Consider the following 23,841-nt stretch of genomic DNA (forward strand, 5'->3'; position numbering starts at 1 on the left):
CTTTATTTTATACCCATATTGTCACAAAAAGTTTATCTAAGAGGGAAGGGCAATAGAAAAAGGGGCTTTTACAGGGTTTTCCTCAGGTTTCCATGGCCTCAGTAGGTGGCTTTGCTGATATGCCACAGCCCCGTGTTTTTTAAACACGATCGTTGTTACTTTTCTCCCAGAAGAGGAAGAGAAATTGCTCTGTTTATTGGGCAAAACTGCATTTTATTCTGCTACACCTTCTACACAGATGTGTTTGACTGAAAACCTGCAGCAAGAAGTAACGGGTAAGAAAAAATGGGCAAGAAAAAGACTTTCACGTTCCTCTAGCCTCCTTCTAGCATTTCAGGAATGCCAGGAGACCTCTGAAGTATTAGCAAACATTATGAAATTGAAAAGGACATAAAATAAAATGTTAAGACCTCAGGAATACTCCAGTCCTTCCTAACTTTCTACACCAGGGCAAAAACTTCATGTATACTTCGGCATCCAGAGTCTTATAAAATATTTTCTTTGCATATGCCAACACTTGATCTGTTCATTTTAGCTTGGACCTGCAGGAATGCTTGCACACTGAAACTGGAACAGAGGAACAAGAGTGGAAATGCATAGTTAAATTGTCCACTTTGTTTCACTGTAAGCAATTAGTTTGTTGTTAAGAAGGGTATCGATTACTATTGGTGGAAAAATAAGCCAACCAACCTCCCTTCCCAAACAGTCAAATATATTCTTGGTCAAAGAAACTTAAATCAGTCTAAACATATTATTTATCAAATGCTGTCAGTTCCCGTGTTCCTTGTCCTCTCTAGAGGGTCTCATATTTAAAAGCCCAAATCCTGAAATGAGATCTGCTTAGGGGAACCCCTTTCCCTGCCCTGACTTCCAGCCACAGCAGGTCCCTGGGTGGACACAAAGCATCACGTTACAAGACAGGGACCCAACTGGCATTAATTGTACCCAGTAGCTACTAACTCAGTCGATACACAAAGTGGGAGAGGCTGCCAGACAGCCTGCTTAGGGAACAGTCCCCTGGACCAAAAGCCAGCTTGCAGTGCTGTCAGCAAAGTAACCCTTCCCAGCATAGTTTCTTCATTTGCTAATTTCATTCATTATGCCAAGAGTGAGTTTGTTTGACTTCTCTGGGAAATGGGCTTGCACTTCTGAAGCAGACACTGCAAAGAGACACCACACTTTTCAAACAAGAATTATGTTCCTGGTGCTGGCCAAATGAGAAGATAAAATATGCATCCATACCTCAACTGTGGGTTTGAATCCTTTTATCTGAGACATAAAAAAAAAGGTCTCCCTGAAGTAACTCTGACCTGAAGTGCTTGTTGGAAGTGGCCTTAAAACGTAAGAAGGCTCACTGGCTGGCTTAGCAGAGCTACATGACGAGGCATTTGGAACCCAAAGCTGCACTCACGAGTATGAAGTTTGTTGCTGCTTTTATTAGTAGCAATATATTTTTTACAAGACAAGATAAAAATGAGTACCACTTGTAGAACATGGAAGAGACGGCTTCTCTAACTGGGCCAAACAGGGGGGGTGAATGCTAATGTTTCCTAAAGCTCTGTCAAACAGCTCACTAGTACATGAATAACATTTGATGAGTGTCAGTCTGTAAATTAGGGTAAAAACTTTTCATAGTGTACACCAGCTTTCAGCCTCATGTTCTCTACTCAGTACAAAACAAATGTAAATTATATGCTTTCTTGAAATGGGTCTTTACTGTTAAATAACTCTGAAGCCATAGTAATCTGAATTAACAGATGTAGTGCTGAGAAACCGAATTACTGGCTGTGATGTGCAGTTCTGGGACAATCTCTCTGTAGTCAGTCAGAAGATGTGTGTATTGCCACAAAACTGGAGGTCTGATCTCTGCTATCACAAAGGTTTATGATTAGGTTTCAAGAAGAAGAGAGGGAGTGCAAGAAGAGTTCAAGGTTCCTGGTACACAGTTGCTCATAATTGTTTATGTACTGAATTAGAGAACACGCATTTTCACATCCCATTTAACTGAGTGTATTCAAACATGATCACTTCAAAGCTAAATATTGAAAGGACTTTGAGCAACCACAACTATTGCTGCTGCTTTTTTTTTTTTTTTTTTTTTGTGCCAAGTCCTATGGTAGAAACATGTTTTCTGTTCTAAGTAAGGATTCTCTTTCTCCCTGGTATGTTATCAGTCTTAAAACTACTACTTAGAACCCAAACAAATATGGCTCTGAGACCCATATGTTGTTTTTACAAGTGGATTTCTTGAAATGCAAGTTATATGTCTCTTTGTATAACTGATCGATTTACTCTGCAGTTTTGCTACAATTATAACCTTGTGTTCTGCAACTCACAGATTTTGTCCTTTGGGATCTTTGAAGTTTACATTGTAAGGATGCTGCCAGATTTGTCAGTAAGTAAATCAGTAAAATTAGATAAGCTCCACTTTGATTGATGAAGGTGTTGAAGATTATCTTGCTGTGGTATGCAATGGCTCAATGACTCTACTCATTTTGAAACAAGCAACAACAGAAATATCTGTAGAGGGTTTCTTCTCTCTTACACAGCCTTGCAGTCCCTATGCCTGATGAGGCACTGCCACGAGGGTGGGCCACTTGTACTGCTTTCCTGTATCCCTGCATGTTCCTCAACTGTGTATTCCAGCATGGCATTCCTGTTTCCCAAAGGGAGACATACCATCAATGCAAATGCTGAACTTCATTTAACCTTCCATTTCCAAGCTTATGTTTCTGTTTTAATTACTTCTCCAACCTTGAGCTTAAAAAAACTTTTATATGCTATAGATATTTGTGAATGTATTTGATACACTGGCTTTTGTTGACCAAGTATCCATCTATTATATTCTTTAATAAGTTTCTCTTATATGTTTGAATGTAAAACTAGGGATACAGATGTGACAGTGGGTTAGTAACAGGATCCAGATCTGTGACTAAGTCAGATCCATTGTAGGGCAGCAGTTCAAAGTTACTTCTTCTGTGGCCCATGTGAAATGAATCTGTAAATGTCTCCCACTTACAGATGACTTGTATTTGCACGGGATAAAGACTGGTGTCCCTCTTCACTTCATCCCAGTAAGAACTGCCTCTCTCTTATCCACTTGGCTCCATTAAGACCTCAATAATAACAAGATTATTAGTAGATGTGATATTAGTATGGTCTCAGGTTTCATACAGAAAAATAAATAGAGCTAGTTGTTTGGTTAAAGAATTTCAGTGGGAACAAAGACAAATATGGTAACATTTTTCTTTGAAAAATGTAGTGTTCAGAAATAGAAGATGCACACATCTTGGGTTTTTTTTTTCATTTTGTGACATACTGCAAACATAAGCGGGTAGCAGGCAGAAAAGCCAAGTGAGCTGTTTGACTATCCAGAGAAATCTGGCTCAAGGGAACAAATAGAACTGGAATGGTCATGAAACATATGTATTCAAGTAAACATTGGAAGGGAAGGGATACTGTTCCCCACAAAAATGGCAGCAGTGAACAGAGAAATGCTTAAAAAATGCAAGCGTTGCCTATAATGGAAGGATTCTGTAGGTCTTTGGGCAGTGAAATGAAGGGAATATATCTCCTTAGTAATTGGTGATCAAACACTGGTACCAGTGACCTGTTCTTGAGGGATTCCCAGCTGGAGTCATCTACTGCTGGCCCTGGCACAGTCATCTAGCAGGTGTGTTCTACTGAAGCCATTTGTTTTCAGAAATCAGAGATGTTTCCAACTGAAGAGAGGAGATAATCTCTGGAGAAATGCAAATTTCAATTATTAGATCTATTTATTAGGTCTTCATATGGTATCTGCCTCTTTTTTTGAGAATCATCACAAGAAACTTGGAAACTTGGCACGTGGAATGGCACGGGAGCCTGCACAGCCCCAAAAACCTGCTGGCACCCACCAGCCTGCAAACTGACAACATGCTGGGGACAGCAGGAAGGAAAAGCTCAGCACCATGGGGCCAAGGAAAACTAGAGCTCACCTCTGCAGAGATGGAGGGTTCTTGTCTCCCCTGTGAGCAGCCTAGGAGAAATCTGCTTTCAGCCTTTATGTGGATTTTGATCCCTTTCCCTCATCTTCAGAGCCCTGAGGGGGCTGCAAGTGCTACAGTCACAGCAAGTGAGACTTCTGTGGACCTAAGGAAGAGGCAGAGACTGTCTTTGAATAAGCCCTGAGATCCACTGCCTGAGTGCTGTGGACTGGTACACACAATGGAACCAAGAAAAAAAGGTCTCAGTTACCTGTCCTAGGGCCCTGGCCCACAGTGCAACACTGGGACTGAGGCACTATGTATCCTGCTCTCAGCTGCTTGAAATGGGGCTGCTCTAGTTGCTCCTCAGAAGTGTGTTTTCCATTAAGCAGCTCTGTACACATTTTTGAGTCAATGAAGGTGACATGAAAAAACAAATAAGAACATTTAGAAAAGATGATATCCAGACATTTCATATTTTAAAGAAATCTACACAATGGAAATAACTGCAATTTAATTGAATGTGCTTTTTTTTTTTTTAGCATTACCATTCTTGCCAATGGAAAAAAAAATCCTCTCAGCTTATTATTGCTGCGGTCAAAACCAGCAGCATCCAGAAAGCAAATGTTTTCCATGGTAATCTAAGAAAAATAACAACTGGTTCTCTGGTGTGTTATTTGTTTGCATTATATGGTTCCTCTAAATCAGGCTGCAGGCTCCTTGTGGAGCGCTGGCAGCAACCACAAAGAAACAGGATCCATTCCACCCAGGACAACTGAAGCTGACCTGCTCCTTTAGTGCTTGTTTCACTATAGACCCCAAACATGCCACAAATACCCATCCCTTAGTGGCCAAAAAGTCACCTTGCCCTAAAAGACAACAACAAAAGACAGGCATGTCCTAGCTGAATTTGGTTCAGGTTTTAGCATGCCTTCTTCTGTCTCCAAGTCTGTTTGCCCCCTTAGAATGTCAAGAAAAAAAGAAACAATATATAACCTAATATTTTTAATTTTATGTACAGGAATATAATGTTATGGCAACTTTGTACATGAAATACATACAGTATTTAAACATGAAAATCAGCCTAGGTAAGAATTTACATTAGCAATTAAACTGCTTCATGTGCAGCCCAGTTAATATTTAGTTTAGATCTGTATTTTATTGGGGAAAGATTTTAATAGTTTACAATCATAGAAACATAAACATTTAAAACAAGACTCTATAAAATAATTTACAGAAACCCTACCATCTACACTGAGAGAAAGGGTGTATGGCTGTGAGCTTTGTGTGTGAATAACCAGGTGGACGAATAGTGTATCTCAGCTTTTAAAGTGTAAAATAATTTAGAAGCAGTTCATGCAATATGGAAGCACAGGAGTGCCAGTTCCTTCAAGGTTTCCTTGGACATCTAGTGAGCATCACATGTGGGTCATCGGACACAGGACAATACCATTGCCAGATGCTACCAGAGAGCACCAGCCTCAGTTCCTCCAAACAATTACTTACGTAAACATAAATATACAAGTTGATATCTTTTCTACACAGTACAAATACAGGTCACAACTTCTCAGCTGTGCAAGTAGTCAATCCATATACTTAGAAGTAGGATACTGTTCAGACCGGAGTTCCATATATTTCTATGTACAGGGGCACTAACAGAACTTCCTTGTTTTCACCAATTTGCTCTGATATTTCACTGACTGCCCACCGTGCCCTATCACGTAAACGTCCAGCAGGTAGGACTTGCCAGGTTGCAGGCCTCTGATTGTCTCTGTGGTCACTGCTTTCTGGATGTTCTGGCTGTGGAAGTATTTACAGATAACCTTTTCTGACTTCTTCCTTGTGTCTGGGCCCAAGCATTGGTTCTGCTCTCTTTTCTTCTGCTCTTCATTGTAATTGTCATCCACTTCCCTTTTGTAGATGCAAAATTTGTTTCTCTCCTGTGTGCCCAGCCACGCCACCGTGACTGAAGAACACGTGCGGAGTTTGTCGAAGGCTTTGATTCGCGTATCTTCAGGAAGAGAGGGAAATGACTGCTTGTTAGGCCTCGTTGTAGCCAAGATCTTCAGCACAGAAGCACCTTTTTTGCTTCCTTTCAGCCTAATGAGATATTTAGCTTTTGCTTTTCCCCGAAGCTGGAACTGCCGCACACCCTCCACGTTTTGAGACAGGAGCAGTTTTCCGTCTCTCCTAACTTGGATCTGAACAGCATCCAGGCATGAATGAACAGAGAAGATGACTTTTTGGTGAGATGAAACAGGAGCAAAACGTAGAAATTTGGCTCCCTTTCTCTTGATGAATACATCTGTAACTTTGCCATCCTTCAGTTCAACTGTTTTCTGTTTAGCCTCCTCCTTCGTTCTGGCAAAGGTGCCAACGTATGCAGTACTCATATTAGTGTTGGTATTCACTGCAAACATGTCAAAGTAGTACTGTGTGTCGGGCTTCAGGTCTGACACTGTGAAGATGTTCTTGTTCCCAATACAAACTTTATGCAGGTCAACTTTCGGCTTTGAGGATGCCTGGCGCCCAAACTTTGATGATTTTAGGAAGCCACGTTCTTTGCCAGAGTTGTTGTCTGAGGGAAAGCCAAAATGGGCAAAGTCAAATGGACTGAAATCCAGACCTGGTTTTGGAGCCATCATGAAGGCATCATCAGAACTAAGCTTGGCTTCAACAGCACAGAGACTTTTGAAATTGTGCTCTTTACTGATGACTATGCAATACTGAATGGGCTGTTTCAGTAAGGAGGCGGTGGGACTTGGTTTCCATGCCAGTGTCACTGTTGTACGTCCCAGAGAAGTGACATCGATTCTGGGATCGTAAGGTAGTTCAGGATAAGGTTGATCTGATTCTGGAGTAGTGGTTGCATACACTTTAAAATGTGTATCTTTCTCTGTCGACAGCAGATCTAGTTGGTACAAACCAGATGGGGAACTAGAGGACACAAAGTACTCAACATCATTGCCTTTGTAAGAGAATAGCTCTGTGCCTTCCTCATTAGTAATCTGCTGTTTCTGTTGCTCAAGAGGTTCTGGTTCACCTAGATTATAAGAAAAGAAAAACATTTTTATCGACACAATCTGTGAGTATAAGAAAATAAAACTCTTAACAGACATTTCAACACAAAGTACAGAAATGAAACAGAAAAGGAAGGTTTTATCTTCTGAGGATGATACTTCTGTCACACAACGGAGGGAACCTGGTTTGGCACTCAGGTTAAAATCAGATGCAGAAGAAATCCCACCTGAGCAGTATTAGCGGAGTCTCGTGAGTGGTAGATAATACCTCCCACTAGCCTACTTTAAGCACCCAACTTGGAGACGCTATACAGCTCCTCAGAGGGAACTGGCTCTGCTCCCTGTTCCTGGACTCAGGCCCTCTGAGTCATGCTAAAACTCTGCGCTGAAATACAGGGGGGGCCAGCAGTGTGTATGCAAAACCATGTCGTGTGTATGACATTTAGCACGTGTGCAAGAGGCTCTGGAATCCAGAGACCTTTTCTCTCCTCAATAGCAGTTATATGTTTATCTGCAGATAAACTCCATGTCTACAGACAAGCCCCCTCAGAGGGGTGAGCTCAGCCCTGCTGCAATGCCAGCCCTGTCTCCCCAGTTATTATCTCGTGTACCCAGCTCCCAGCAAAGCCCTCATGGAGCCGAGTTACTCTGGGCAAACAGTTTGCTGTGGCAACATCCAGTGCACTCTGAAACTATAACCTCAGCTTTTAATTATTTATCAGCCCTTTCCTTGTCCCATTGCTACCTGCTGCCAGTTTCCTCCACAAAAGCAGGAGATCATAAAGATGGGCCTGCTGCAAGACTCAGTGTCACACAGAGATGGGTCTGAGGGGCTTGGAGTCCAGGAGAAAGGCAGGTCTCTGAGGCACAAGGGACATCATTGCTGGTTTGTTACCTGAACCTTCTCCGCTGGCTTCCTCTGGGAGCTCTTGCACACTCAGTTTCCACTCCAGAGGGGCATCACAGGGTGTCACTGTCACTGCTAAGGGAGTGTTGTCCTCTTCAACCACGAAGAAATACCTAAGGGAAGGTTAACAGACCCATACGTAAATACAACCTTATGGCAGCCTACCAGCAGGGACTGACATGACATGACATGACTGATCTTGGGGAGGCAACGGAGACCAAAGTGTTACCTACAGGCATGCGTGTGCAGAGGAAATATGGAAAGACCAGTGGGCAAGAGCTAAGGAAGTGAGGGGAGTCCCCTCCTAACACTGCACAGCAGAACTCACACTTTGCTTGCCAACACACGCAGAGGGGCTTCTGGTGTCCTGCCCTCCCCTCCATCAGCTTCACTTTTTACCCCTACGCTAACTATATACCGTATAAAGGGTCACAAAGCTATAAATAAGGCAAATGGCATATTTCGTGGAATTTACGGATATGCTCTTCAAAGCAGGATTTTAAGCTATGTCCAGGTAAGGGCCCTAGAAGCACACACAGCTCCGTACACCTTCAGCTGTCCTCCCATATCCCCCCAGGTGCTACATGTCACTTACTGTAAAACACTTCTTGCCGAAGAAGCCTTAAAATGTGTGATATGAAGAGGAAGGTGGCAATGCTGGTCTTCTCTGAACTCTTCAGAGCCTCAGGTTCTTCCCTGGTCTAACCTCAGTATTTTCTGACCTATAGGATTGGGGTTGGGAAGTGGGGAGCTCACACCAGACTGGCTTACGCTGCTTCTTTAAAGCACAATATAAAATAATGAAGAGACAAGTGTGGTGGGGTAAGCCTGTAGTTTCTTCTTTCCTTCCCACTCCTTTTGCCTCCAGACATGCTTAGTGGCCCCACTTCAGGGAACTTCTGCAGTCTGTGGGAGCTCTGGACTTGTCCCAGAGATCAAATAAATTGGACAGACCCTCAGCGAGGGAGGCCAGATTGGGCTGGAAACTCAGTTATTTACTTCACCAGACAGAATACTGGCATTCGTGTTTTTCTGGTTTGGATCCAATTTTTATTTCTAAACATTTCAGCAAATAAAGCTGCTATCTTCAAATCCCAACTTCCTCCCTTGCACTGGGCAGAAATACCTTTTAGGGGTGTCTCGGAAGAGGTAGCTGCTAATTTCAGCTCCATCTGGGATGACCGATGAATCGTGAAAAAACGCTTTGTCCCGGATCTGCATTTGGAAGAGCTCCTCATCCCTGGTAGGTAACTTCTGGGGCCTGGAGCTGAGTGGCAGCAACAGCAGCAGCAGCAGCGGGCAGTGCAGCAGGAGCATCCTGCAGCAACGACATGGAGTCCCACCTGAGATGGGCTGCACCACACGCAGCTTGTCCCACGCTGGTGGGTGAGACCACAGCAAAGCACCAGTTTATTGGTGACCCCCGAGCACTGACTCAGTTGGCTGCAAACTCATGTGGCTCTTGTGGGCTGATTTGCTGCTGAAACCCAGCATTACCTATAAAAACCTCAGATGCACTTTATTTCTTGCCACCACCTTCACTGCCCTGCCATAGGAGCACTAGGAATACATGTTGCATCTCAGTGCTTGGATGAAGTATGCAAATAGGATTTTTTCCCACCTCGAACTGTTACTGAATTCAAGCCCGTGCACTGGTTGCAAATTGGTATCTCATCTTCATTAACAAAGAGCAAAAGCCTCTCACCTACTTTGGTGGAGCTACAGTTGGATGTTTTGCCATAGCCAAAATAAAGCTCGCTGGACACAGGAGCTAGACAGAACAAGCACTGAGCAGATGGAGGGTACTTTCCTTTCCCAAGGAGATTCTGGTTGGGTTCCCAACAATCCTTTGAGAAGTATTTCCAGGGACATTGATTCTTTGTAAAAATAGGGAATTAGGAAAACATGATATAAACCCACACATATTCAAGGCACACTGGTATTAGCATGCAATTCAGCAGGGCTTAATCCTCAAGCCCGACGGGAACTGCAAAACACAAAAGCAGAGAATCCCTTACAAATTAGGCATAATAATTCATAATCTCAGCCTTTCATTATTATGTCTACAACTAGGTCAGTAATGACTACCCTAACATATACAGTGGAACAGGCTGCAAATCTCCTTTCCCAACAGTAGATGATCTCATATGTAATGGCTCCGGTATGGGGAGGTGGTAGGGGGGAAACAAAGTCCATTTCTGGTGCAAGCATATAGAGTTTACATTGCTAAATGACAACATTTTTAAAAATTATAAAAAAGAGGTTTAGGCCATTACCTAAACTGTGTTGGCCACAGGCTTTGGGGAGAAGCATGATAAAAAAAACTGAGCTGGAAGGAACAGTTTGTTACTTGGCTAAACGTGCAATCATGCACCACTGCTTGTACCACACAGAAGTTAACTATGACTTTCTAAGAAAATCTTTCTTTTTACCTTTAAGATAAAATCTGCTGTTGAGATTGGTGTGTTTTTTTTTCCCCTCCACTTGACCTTTCCCTAACATTTTATGTAAAAATAGCAAACAAAAAGCTCCTTGAGAACTAGCACAATGTAGTCTAAGCCTTAATAAAATTGCTCTTCCCCTTCAAGCACATAATGAAAATATAAACTGGTGCCCCTGAGGGAAAGCCCAGCAGCCTCGTCCTTCCCCCTTCTGTGGATTTACCTTCCAAAAACTCCCAGGGAACTACTGGAGGCCAGTGCAAGACCCTCCTCCTCACCCCAGCCCACCCTCTCTGGCACTTGTGGGGGCTTTCAGCAAGACCCACTCCCCAGCAGCCCCAAAATCCCTGCGTGCCCCTTCCCACTGTCCTCTTCATGGAGAGGGGCAAGTGGCCAGCACCCTGCCAGCCTCTGTCCTTCTCATCCCATCCTTGCTGAAACTAGCTCTGGGCACTGGCATCTTGAAGGTGGGAATTCACCACAGGCAGCATGGGGTCTCCATCCTCTTTTTCACTGCCAAGCCCCTGCCAAAACATTCCCAAATCCCTGCTGCCTTCAGCTCTCCTTCCGTTGTGTGCAGAGAGGGGGCTGTGGCATCTGCCCGTCCCACAGTCCACCCTGTTCCAGCACGGCTACACAGCAGCCCACCTGGTTACTGCAGGGCTCTGCCCTACAGAGGGGAAAGGAATAAGGGCTTTACCTAAGATAAGCAATTGCTTATAGTTAAATCTTAATTTAGCTTCCCCAGCGCTTATCAAAATTTATCCCAACCAGGTTCTGACTTAGCTTTTGGTGACAACAGACATATTTCATTGAATTCAGACTGGAGTGTTGACACTTACCAGCAAAGTTAATGACATTTGAACTTTTGGAGCAAAGATCGTAAGTCAAAATACTTGCTGACTTGAGTCACCAAAGTCAGCAGAAACCTCCCTTCACACAAAGCAGGATGAGTTTTGTGTGATCTAACACGCTGTTTATTGATTCTTCAAGTATTATCGTTGGCCAACAGGAAAGAATTTCTTTCCAACTTAATCACAACAGTTAGAGAAGATTATTTGGTTAGTAAAGAAACTCTGACACTTTCTGCAGAAAGCATCCTCCACATGAACCCCATGAAATTGCAGCCTTATCTATTCCCACAGTCAGCAATGTAACCTCTGTTAAAATAAACCAATTTTGATTACAAGGCTACCCAGGCTAAGCTTCACTTCTTAAATAATTTTACTAGCTAATTCATTTTAAAAACATAGTGTTTCTGTCCCCGTTAACAACCACGATGTAGCAACAAGGTACTGATTTGTCTCCGATTTCTTTATCTAATTGTAAAAGCATTTAACCTTAAAAATAACTACAAAGGACACATGAAGGTTAGTTCTGTGATCCCTGCCCAGCCTGAGCCAGCAGCATGGGCCCATCCCATATGTGAAATGGCTTGCAAAGTTCCTAGTGAAAAAGAAAAGTTTTATACTTTTTGTTCCTTTACAAGCAAGTAGGATTTTGAGTGCATTCATTTTCACATATCCAACCTCAGAGGCTTAAAACTGACCCAGTTTTCATGCACGACACATCCAAAAGCGGGACACCACACCAGCAAAGAGGCATCCAAAACTCAATCACAGATGTCAGTATTATACCAGTCTTTCACACTAGTTAATAAACAGATTTTATTTTTTGCAGTGCACTCATAATCTGGCAGAGTTTTAAGCTAAATCCTCTATAGTTTACTCACGCAAAACATCCAGAGGAAAGCAAAAAATCTTTTGTTCGCCCCACATTTCCTTCTGTAGAAGTTCACCACTGGACAATGACTTCGCAGAGTCCCTGGGAAAATGCACTTGCTACGTGCCCTCAGAAACTTCCAACAAACAATATGCTTGTCTTGGCGTGCCATGACCCGAGACAGTTTCAATTTTAGAAGCCAGGTTACACACTGAGGCCTAAGCACTGCCCTGTAAAGCCACACAAATGACGTTAAACATCTTGTGTGATTTTTTTATTCTCCAGACTGTGCCACCTCCTAAATGCCTTTTATTCCCTTTTCTACAAGTTCGTCTTGTTTTCTTTTCCTTTAAACTCTGAGTCAATATTTTATTGATATATTCCTGCTGGCTGGAGGGATTTGCCTGCTGTTTATCACTGAATTTAAGAGAACGCCAAAATAAACAGTCCTAAGTGAAATAATAAGCACCGTTTTCCTTCTCCAGGATTGCAAAACTGCCCTCTAATGGCCCATCCTTACCTCTCACTTTTTCCCCACACTCTCTTAAACCCAGCCTTAAACCTGAGTGTGAAGTTGAACCCCTGCCCTGTCCCCCTGGGCTAGGCTGGGTGTGAAGCAGAGTGGCGGGTCCAGGAAAGTCTGGCATCCCAGAGGAGGTCCCACCCACCCAGAAGGTCCCACCCTGGCACAGAGGGAAAGGACCTCTTGCCAGCCTGGCTGTGCCAGGATGCCAACCTTCCTGGCATTGCTGGAGGGGAGTGAGATCCCAACAGCAACCAGGAGCACAGCACAAAATGAAAGGTAAAAACGCACTGGAGCTTGGAGGGACTAGTTGGCACATGAAAACACCAGCAGCTCTAGACCAAGAGCAACCCTGAAAAACATCCTTGAGAAAATACGACTTGCTTTTTTACAGTCTTCCATTTCGAAAAGGAAAGGAAAGGAAAGGAAAGGAAAGGAAAGGAAAGGAAAGGAAAGGAAAGGAAAGGAAAGGAAAGGAAAGGAAAGGAAAGGAAAGGAAAGGAAAGGAAAGGAAAGGAAAGGAAAGGAAAGGAAAGGAAAGGAAAGGAAAGGAAAGGAAAGGAAAGGAAAGGAAAGGAAAGGAAAGGAAAGGAAAGGAAAGGAAAGGAAAGGAAAGGAAAGGAAAGGAAAGGAAAGGAAAGGAAAGGAAAGGAAAGGAAAGGAAAGGAAAGGAAAGGAAAAGAAAAATGTGTATTTTTTTCTTCCTTTTCTCTTTTTTTTAATTCACATTTCTTTTCCCCACTGCAGACTGACCCACTTCATGGACTCAGGCTGTGAGCAGGGAGCATCCAAGGGCTCCCTATCTCCTCCCAGGTAGGGCTGCTCCCAGCCCAACTTCCACCTGAACAGGGCCAACTGGGTCTGCCTGGGCAGGCCAAGCCAAGACAGGTGAAAAATGCAGGCTCTAGATTTGGTTTTAAACACCTCAAAATTTACCACCTTGCCAAAGGATTGTTTGTGTGTTTGTGTGTGTGTGTGTGATTTTTTCCTTCAGAAAGTATAAATAAACAAAAACAGCAGTCTGGCCATTTTATAAATTAGAGATATAAGCACATATGTGAAAACTGTCATTAAATGGGATAATAGATTTTACATTGACTACAATTCATTCCCATCTTTATAATGATGTCCATTTGGGAAGTGAGCCTCACCTGACCTTTCCAAAATCCCATGTACACAGCCCTCTGTCCAGCCTGTAAGACCTCTGCATAATTAAATTCATCTGCAAAAAAGGCCTGCAAATATCCAGGTAAACTGCAATTAGAAACAGAAAGGGAGAGGATAACGGGATTTGCAGCTGGCTCAGGTTCTGAGGCAGTGGACAAATTAGCTGGAGCTGCGGCAGCACCTCGTGGACTTCCCATAGGCTGCAAGATCAGCAGGGTAGGACATCCTCAACCAAAGCCAGAAACAGGTGGCCTCGGGGGCAGATCAAATCACCCCATTTTTGATTTTGCCAATCAAGCCTATGGTATTTTTTGTCTGCCCTAAGCAAAACTTTTTTTTTTTTCCCAGCAAAATACAGCAGTTGTGCAGGGCGTTCCCCAGGAGGTATCAGGGGCTCCCTGCTTGCATCCCATCACAGAAATCCCACCCAGCAAGCTGAGAAGCCAATTAGTTGGGCTGTTTGAGATCAGAGCAGTTGTGTGCTCCTGTTCAGGTTCCATTGTGCATTTTTTTCATGCACAGACATGTGCACCCACAGGAAGGCTCAATGTCACCAAATGTACCCACGGCCCGTAAAAAGGGAGCAAGAGTATTAAATTCACCATGTGCAATGCCAGGGCTATTCACAAGTCATCTTCAAGTGCCTTGATCAATGGAAATAATTTGCTTTGCTTCTCATCTCTCCACAGGTCACAGAGGCCTGTAAAGGATTTACAATAACTAAACAAAACAAGGGATCCGGGTTTACTTGAAGCATATGCATCTGGAATAAATAAGCCCTAATGTTTAATTACAGAGAACGGAAAGTGCATGACTGTAATTTAGTGAGGATAATTTCAAGGCACTGCCTGCCACAGTGCTTTTGTGTTGCATTTTTTCTCTCTCTCTCTTTTTTTTTTTTTTTTTTTTTTTTTTTTACAGATGGTTAACTTTTTTTTTTCCTCCCTTATATCCTATTTTTAAACCTGGGTGTGTTGGGGGTGTTTTTGGTTGTTTACATTACCCATGCTGCATCTCATAATAAGTCTGTAGATTTACTGACGTGATTTAAGTCCAGCTTCAAAAATAAAAGGGCACTGTGTGACTCCTTTGACTTATTATGAGAATGCTGCAAGTAAAGAGGCTTTGAGCTTTTCCATTATACACTTCATTTCCAAAGATCTGTAACACAAATATATGTACCTCAGCATACAAAGTTATCACCTCAGCAACAGAGCAGTTTACAAGCACCAACCAATTCTGACTGTAATACAATTAGTTATTTGTAATGTGCAAACAAGGAAAAATAATGCCTTTGAAATTTCAAGTATTTACTGGGAGTTGCTCAGCTTGTTTGTTTAGGGGGAGACCCAAGGCAGAAAGTTAAGGCCTACCTTTTAATACTTGTTATTCCCAAAGGATCTGGAAAGCATTTGGTATGCTTTTCATTTAGGGGCTTTGGTGTTTTTTTTTTTAAAGCAGTGCCCTTGAAAACTTGTCTTGTCCTGCCTGGTGCCTGGGGGAAAGCCCAGGCCACAAAGGGCTGCAGGAGCCTGGCCAGGAGCTCGGCCAGCACAGCCCCGGCCGCCCACCACCAGAGGTGTGCACCAGCCCCAGGTCTTTCCATCAGACATGGGGAAGATGAGGAATGCTGCCTCAGCAGGGACTCAGGGGTGTATTGCTGTCTCCTTGGATTTCAAGGAGAAATATTTTTGTGTAGCACTGCAGCTGGCTTGACATGGCAGCTCCTGTTGGCAGGACCAGCTGGAACTGGAAGGGTGGGAACATTTAGGGACCTGTAATCCATGGATTAAAGCTCCCTAAGTACGCATGGACACGATGGACTATAATGGTGCCTTTGAAACACTGAGGGTCCACCTTGTCAATAATCTGCGGATTAACCAACCACCTCTTGCAATTTCAATTCAACCCACGATCTTCCTTTGCTGGGAGTATTGTTTTAGCAAAGCAAATCACAGCAGTGTGGAGAAAAAAATCCAACTATATAAAAATAAGAAGGTATAAAGAAATAAAGGTACATTTTTACCTAACCTTAACAAACAACAGTGGCAACAAACTACAATTTAGGGAAGAGGTTAACTCCAAAGGGGTAAGACTGTAAAACATGGACAAATTGAAAAGCAAACATACTCAGGGAGATATGGTATCAAAAAAATCAAATTTTACATGGACTTTTTTATTTCTAAACTGAGCCTTATTTATTTTTCCACTTTTAGTGGAAACAGATTCAACTCTGATTATATCAAAATTGCCATCCTGGAGCTTGGGGTAGCTGGATGCTTCTAAAACCAGCTGAGCCAGGAGATGCCACTTGGGACACTTGAGGAAATGCCAAATAGCTGTTTTAAAAAAAAAAAAAAAAAAAAAAAAATCAGAGACCACATAGCAGCGCCTCTCTCTCCTTCACAGCCACCTCGACCCACACGACCCAGCAGTGAGTGTCAAACCCAAACAAGCAGTGAGTCCCCAGCAACCTCCATTACAATGCTCAGTTGTTCCCTTGTCCCCGTCTCCTTGCAAGGGGACAGCAGCGGCACGGGAAGCAAGGATATGCTGGAGCAGCGGGTGGCAGCCATCTGGCAACTTGTCCCTGTGCTGAGCTCCCCTTCCCTTGGCTACTCGGACATGGGCTGGCCTGTGTCCTTACCATCATACTTGCTCACCCTCCCAAGCCCATATGAAATCCCCAGGAAGCTGGACGTCACTCCTAGAGAGTCAAACATCACAAGACGGGTGACTGGTAGCTGCTTTTCCAAAGGCAAATCTCATGTCAGATGTCTAGCTTAGAGAAGGGGAATTTTTTCCATAGTCTCAGCAGGGTTTGAGCCCCAGTGGGAGAAGTAAGATAAGGCAGAGAAATCTTAGTTTGCACAACTCCAGACCATTTAAGACAAACAACCCTGAATGCCATGCAGCTCTACCACAAATCTTTCATCACAAGATCTGGAGGTGTTTTATAACGGAGAGTAATTATTATTCCCTTGTTACAAGCAATAAAAGTGGGGTAGCGACTTTCCTTGTTCAAGGAAATCCCAATATAATCCTTTCCTTTAATCATAAAACAATAGCTACTTTCCTCGGCCAAGTCACTCCGCCTTCAGCACAGCTCTCTGAGTAGAGGTTCCTGTCTCTCCATAATGAATTTCAGCAAGGGGATTAGCAGGGAGGAACACATACGAACAATTACAAATTACAACCAACACAAGCATGTTGGTATTTGGTACGGCGTTTCCCACTGTTTTTCTGGAATACTTCTGAATGACACTACAAGCAAATGCCCTTGCCAAAATCCATGAGGGACAGGAACGCCTGAAGTGTCAGGGTAGAATAAAGAGCAGGAGAGAACCGGGGTTGGTGCATCCTGCTGCCACATCCTCAACCCGCTAGGGCTTACAGCTGGAAAGACCCTTGCGAAGTGCTAAAAACATAAAATCGAAAGTCATTAACTGCATCAACTATTGCTGAAGGAGTTAAAGTTGCCTGAGCCATTCCTAGGGCCTGAGGAACACTGCTCGCTTGGCTGCTGCCTGCAGCCTACAAGGTGTTTGTTAAGGGGAGAAAATAAGGGACCAGCATGGAGCAGGGAGCTGTGGGAGAGGGAGTGACAGGCAGGTCACCAGCCCAACTTCCAGGACAGGAGCAGGGGGAAGCAGAGTCCCCCCTGGACCCAGCCCCTCCAGGAACAACCACAAGCTGTGCCACAAGCACACTGAAATTGCTTATGCGCTTCTTCCCTTCTCCTTTTTGGTAGATGATTTTAAAAAGGAAAAACTGCTGACTACTTTGAAACCCTTTTCAGCACTTAGAAGCTGATTCCCCCAGCTTCCATCAAACACACAGCTTTCTCCAGCGTCAGAAACACCACCACACGTGTCTATGGGATTACAAACCACAGCCAGGCCAAGTACATCAGTATTCGTGGCCGCTTCCCTACCTCTACAGTTTTCCTGCAATGGAGACTCAGAAATTCTGATCTGTAATTTTACTGTATCTTCTTTTTCACTGCCTAGGGTTTCTCAGTGCTTCCAGGCTAATCAGCAGCAACCAGTAATGCCTGCAACTGCATGGAGAGCAACAGCAGCAGCTCTCCAGAAAGCCCTTGGACAGCAGCTCCAGCAACAGCCCCTCTTATGCTGGCAATTTCCCCAAGCACCAGGGCAGCGACTGCATCCCTGCACTGCTGGTAGGATGCTGTCCCGCAGGGATCTGCACGGCTGGTGGATATCTTGGAGCAGAGACATAGCAGTGGGAACTCGCACAGAAACTGTAGCAGGCATCTTGCACCAAATTGCCAAGTTGGATTCTCAATTATCCAGGAACAATCATAGCTAACTAGACACAGGACAAGGAGAAAATACAATTTATATGAACAAAGGGGAAAATTTCTTTCTATTTTATTCTGTTTTTTCCTCTACTTTTTTCATTGTTATCCCTGTGTTGCTTTTAATTACACCTGAATCATGTAATCCAGATCCTCAGCTGATTTCAAAGAAACTAGGGCTTTTTCTGCTAAATCAAGCATCTAGCCTATATTTCTTATGACCACAGTAATACATGTTATGCTGATAGGTGATCCTTCAAAATTTCCAATTCCTTCATTTTCATCAGAATTCAAATTCTTCTGATGGAATTTGCTGTCCAAACTTGGACACATTTTTAATATTATCTGCCTTCAGCTTTATGCAAAGGAAATCTTAGGCCCTACAAGTCCTTAATGAACCCTTAAGGTGCTCTCTCATAATGTTTTGTTATGCATCACGGTAATTCACAAATGCTGTGTCTCATTTTCCAGAGTTGGAAAAGGGTTGGTGAAAATATGTAAACATTTGTCAAGCGTTTAAAAATTGAAAGTATCAAATGTAGTGCTGAAGATATTGATATTTACATATTTCTACCAGCATGCTCAGCATTAGAGCTGACAAAACTCACCCGCAGTTACAGCAGCAAAGACTTTCCAAGACCCAGTGTGTCTATCGTTCCCCACGCAGATCCCCACTGTCCCTAGAAAGCAGCACACACAATTTCTTGGTCACACCATCAGCTCTGGTGACTTCCTCAGAGGCTGAAAGCATAGGATGGCCCCACCGCAAGTGAACCACATCACAGGGAGGACCACTGGCCTCACCACTTCTCTTGTGTGCCATTCTGAAAATTGCCTCTTCCACATGCTCACTTCCACACACTATGTGGGCAGGGATGAGAAAAAGCAGGAATGCTCATGCTGGCTATATTTTGCCTTCTGGCATGTATTTCCTTGGTATCCTGCTTTAAAAAGACACAGATTCCTATAGGGGGCAACTCAGTTAATTAGTGAAAATGGCCAGCGAAGGACACCAGCTGCTCCAAATTTCTTGACACAGCCACCTGCAAGTCCAACCACAGCTCACCAGCCACCAACCCATCATATCAAAGCAGGATAGGAGTGTGTTTGGGAGCTGCCAGTCTCCAGGGTGGGTTTCTAAGACTTTTCTGGTTTTCTAAGAGGTGGACTTTTTCATGACCAAGCTGAAAAAGTCTTTCCCAAGTACAAAAAGATGGGTCCTCTGAAGGGACATGCTGCAAGAGCTTCAAACTTGCTGGGTCAACTACAGAGCTGTGATAAGGGACCTAAAAAATCAGATTATTGAAAGGGTTGGTTTGAGCTCCACTCTACTGCTGAGCCATTGTTTATTTGTCCAGGCTGGCGGGTGAAAGGTTAGTCCTTTATCTAGTTACTGTGACCAAAAGCAGAGGGAACACATACCGGCAGATAGATCAGACTGTCATGGGTGAACGAACATCCAAACAACCCCAAAATCTTCAGGCCTTCTTACGGTAACCATACATCCTTGGTTGATAGCAGGGAGAAGAAAAGAAGGGAGAAAGAATAAGGATGAAAGTGGAGAGAAAAGTAAGGAACTTATACATCCAGAGATGGCTGCCAAGGGCATTTCCCTTCCCAAAGGGGGAAGATGTGGTGAGAGCTATGGCATGGGACTCAGTGTTGCCTTCTAGGGATGTCCCGAGTTCCTAGGGATGTTCCTAGTGACAGGAAATGGCCATGAGGTCCTTGGATGAAGGTTACTGCTAAAGGCCAAAAGGTCATTTCAACATCCCCATTAAAATTGCACTGTAAACCCCAAAAAGCTGTAAATTTAAAAAAAAAAAAAAAAAAAAAAAGAATGCGCTCTGCTGTGCTTTGTCCCCTTAAGGCATTTCAGGAAGCCCAAAAGGTTTGGGCTGGAGCTGGACTAGGGGCTCTGCCTGTGGGGATGATGCTCCTGGGTTCCACATCACTCCCAGGTGCACATTTCACCAAGTGTTCACATGGGCCCAAACTGAACAAAACCTCATCGGCCGAGCCTGTTGTGCCTGATGGGGACAGCCATGAACCCAGTGAGCAAAAGGCTGAGCCAGAAGCATATTTTGGCCTGCTGGGAGCACATCTCGCTGACGTGTACAAATTTTGCATTTTCTAGTTAAAGCCTTAAACGCTTAGATTTTCTTAAATACACTGCACAACTTCTCTTTCTTAACGAAGTGGGAATTAGAACAAGCTCTGTGAATTAACATGGCACATTTTCTTTCCCTGAGCCAGCTGCCCTGCTATCACATGCTTGCAAGAGATGTCTTACCCTCCTGCTTTAAAATACCTGCTTAATTCAAATGTTAAATTAAGTTAGACTTGTTCACATGATATGAAAGCGCCTGAAAACCTACTTATTTTTCCTAGTATAATTTTTTTTCAACTATTGTACTATAACAGGATTATAAAAGTTTTAATTGACTGACATTAAATCTTCCCTGCAAAACTGTAACTCTAATACCCCTTAGGACTATTAGATTTTTATTCATTATTTCTCATTACTGAAAAATCAGTTTGAGAGAGCCCCTAGGGTCTTCCCCAAATAAGGCTAAGATCCTATTAGGCCTACAAATCATACTCAAGTAAGTAGTCTTACCCAGGAGACAAAGCCCACAGGGAATTAAATGCAGATTTAGTAGCCAGAGGAAGAGAAAGAACGGGGACTAGAAACCGTTAACGCTGCTTACTGATGTTTTTCTTCACATCCAGAGACCAGCTGGCAGCTCCAAGACACTTGGCTTTCCCTCACCATCACCATTCCGATCTGTAAACTGCTTAATTTGCATCAGGTTTCTAGATTTCAAAACGTTGAGACTCATTTACACTGTTTGACTATAAACAAATTAGCGGTAAATCTGCTGCACAAAAACAAAGCAAGAGAGAGAACTCAAGCTCACATCTTCATGATACTCTGGTTGCTTTGTAAAAACCCTCTATCCTGTTGAATAATCCCTGCAGATGTCTGTGAAGAAGCTGCGATCCCGTTGCGCCTCCTGCCTGCTTCCCCACCAGCCTCTGTAGCTGCTCCAGTTTAGTATCAAGCAAGTTCAAAGTGAGAAAGAGGAAAAGCATCATTTTTTCTCTACACCCTAATAAAGTTTCAACCCCTTTAACATTGCCTTTTCTGAAATTAAAAAAACAACAACAACAACCAAACAAACACCCAAAACCAAAAACCCACAACAACGCTCAATTAGGCGAACAATGCTTTTCCCCTGTAAATCACAGGGGAAGTGTTGGCGTGGTGGTGTGTCACGTTGTGAGCGTGTGAAGGTCATGCTGGAGGGGCACTCATATCCGGACCCACCGAGGAGGGAATGAAGTAGGAAAGATAAATTATTGGCTTTTGTTTTTCAGATTTCCAGGTGCTCGCAATAAGTACCCACTGCTTCTTATCTCAGCTGTCACACAAGCAACAAACATCTCTCCAACTACTGAATTTAATTACCCTAAAACCAGAGTGGTCTCAATTCAGGCCAAAACTCAAACAACCCCATGTGCTCTTGAGCAATCCATAAGAAGTTATGAAAATGCTGCAGTTACCAGAGCTCTCACCCCTGCCCAGGTGGAACAATGTCCTCTGAAACATGCTCAGTGCAGAATTCGCCTGGATCTCTCTGGTAATTCAGGTATCTTTGTTTACTGGAGTAGTCATGAACTGAGGGCTGGGTTACATGGTGTGATTACTCGATCAGCATTTAAAACCCATCCTGTAAAATGTCCTCCAGAAGATCATCATGCTTTTGATGAAGTTACAGTATCAGCAATCTCGAACAAGAACTGAAACATGATGCCTTGCCTCCTTCCAGCATCTCCCATGTGACCGACTTGCTCCCTGGGGTGCAATCAAAGCCATCTAAGTCGTCACCAGGTTTTTGGCTGGTTCCCGTTCAGCTTTGTGTTAATGCTTATCTTTTCTCCTGTTCAGTGGGTGTCCTTGATACTGCAAATTAGAAAACGGATTTTGAAAGAACAAACTTCTTTTTATTATTTACTCTCTCTCTCCCTCTTAATTTATTTCCAGTTTTAAGCACCTTCTCCTGGAGTTATGATTTATTACCCTGACCTATTTCCTGATCTAAGGGCAAATACTTCCTCTCCTAACGACATCTTGTTTAAGTTCTCAAACATAACATCTCCTCAGCCTTCAAAGCTCCTTCCATGCATCCATGAGCATTAGCTTATTTGAGTCATCTTCTCAGGCAGAAACTATTCCTCCTTGATGTCATGAAGATCTTTGTTGTAGAAGTTAAATATTCTAAGTCACAATGTAAAACGAAGCGTGGGGAACATTGCTTCCATACTCTGCCTGTTCCCTGAGGCGATGCTCACTCACTGCACAGCTTGTTATTTAGCAGAGTTCAAGCAGTACTTGAGTCCCTTCTCACTGGTCTTACTGATGATGTTCTTCCCTTGAACATAATTGTGATTTATTTTCCTTTCACCCCTGTCCATACAGCCAGTGACACCAAAATACAGAGCTCAACAGCATTCAGTATCACACCCAGTTCTCCGTAAGCAAGGTAAATGTTAGTCTCATGGGCTGTCCATGCACTCTCACACAGGCCTGATAGTCCAGAAGTGTATTTCTTGCTATATAATTAGTTAGGTTACCATCCTCAATACTGGGCATTCCCACCAGTATCCGAAACCTTTTGTACAGGCTTGCAGACTTGTTTTCTTGCATAAACAAGGAGGCCCTTCCCTTCTTCAGCCAGGTCTACCCTTTTGCACTGCACTCTATAATCAAACAGGAAAAGAAAGCAAAACCTCCTCTTACTTTAACTCTTGCAAATAGTTGAACTGGTAGCCCAGAGCAGCTACCCAGTCTTCCACATTAATAACACCAACCCCCTTGAACGCACCTAAGGAGAAACAGTTTTCACTACCTGGTCCTCAATGCAGAAAACCTGCACGTCGGGCAAGGTCAAATGGAAACCCGACATCTCTGCTGCGTCCATCAGTACCAATTAGTAAATCTGCCTCTTGCGAAAGCAAGACGGGGACAAAAAAGATAAATACCCACTTAGTAAAACAAAATAAAACCAGCTTTAGAAAGATGCAAGAGCCTGAAGGAGGACTGAAATAGCCCCTTGAAAATAGTGAAGTAATGGGCTTACGGTTTTATTATTCACATAAAATTTAGTGACTTCAAAATGAAGGCAAAGCCAAACAAGACTTGTTATCTCACTAAAATCTGTGCCGTAACTGAAGCCAGTGCCCAGATGTTCCGTGGTAAGCCAGAGTCCTGGCTTGCCTTTATCCAAACCTGCTTAGATTCTGGATTATTTTTCTAGCAATCTTTTAAACTGCCATGGGAAGCATAAAAGGTGGCCTCCTACAAAACAGTTTGGTACCAGCTTGAAATGTAACCATTTGCAGGAATAAATCAAGATTTCTATTTAATAAACTGTTTATTACTAGTCTTTCAGAACATAAATTGTAAAAGAAAAAGCAGGGTCTGAGTTTAATAAACATCTCATTTTTTTACATATGTGTATTAAAGCAGAAGGCCCTGACACTCTTCTGTGTGAAATATCTGGCCAACAGGCTCCATCCAGCCCTGCTGAAGCTGTGGGACAGGGACTGGAAGGCCACCATGCAGCTAGAGGCTCAACACCACATTGTGCAGCCAAGGTGAGTGCTATTAACCCACCCGTCCCCACCTTCAGCTCCCCAGGTACCTCCCAGAAAGGGGTTTATCCCTTCATTTTCAGGGGTTGTCTCAGGTGGAGAAACATTCCGAGGAGG

At 43.4% G+C, this 23,841-nt stretch overlaps 1 protein-coding gene across 7 annotated transcripts in view; it reads right to left on the minus strand.

Moving 5' to 3' along the window:
- Window positions 1–4,955: 4,955 nt before the first annotated feature.
- The window catches only part of NDNF (neuron derived neurotrophic factor), a 31,031-nt gene continuing 12,145 nt past the window's right edge, over window positions 4,956–23,841 (minus strand). For 4 of the 7 annotated variants that reach the window (XM_051619717.1, XM_051619719.1, XM_051619718.1 and 1 more), the window contains 3 exons: window positions 9,019–9,210; window positions 7,881–8,005; window positions 4,956–7,008 (listed from right to left, as the gene is read on the minus strand). In XM_051619717.1, the coding sequence (XP_051475677.1) occupies window positions 5,618–7,008; window positions 7,881–8,005; window positions 9,019–9,210 (1,708 nt within the window). In that variant the 3' untranslated portion in view covers window positions 4,956–5,617. Of the gene's footprint in view, window positions 7,009–7,880; window positions 8,006–9,018; window positions 9,211–18,674; window positions 18,747–19,488; window positions 19,573–23,841 lie in introns of all 7 variants that reach the window. The other 3 variants (XM_051619720.1, XM_051619722.1, XM_051619723.1) reach the window with 2 other exon arrangements.

Source organism: Apus apus, chromosome 4, assembly GCF_020740795.1.
Source record: "Apus apus isolate bApuApu2 chromosome 4, bApuApu2.pri.cur, whole genome shotgun sequence".
NCBI classification, from domain to species: Eukaryota; Metazoa; Chordata; class Aves; order Apodiformes; family Apodidae; genus Apus; species Apus apus.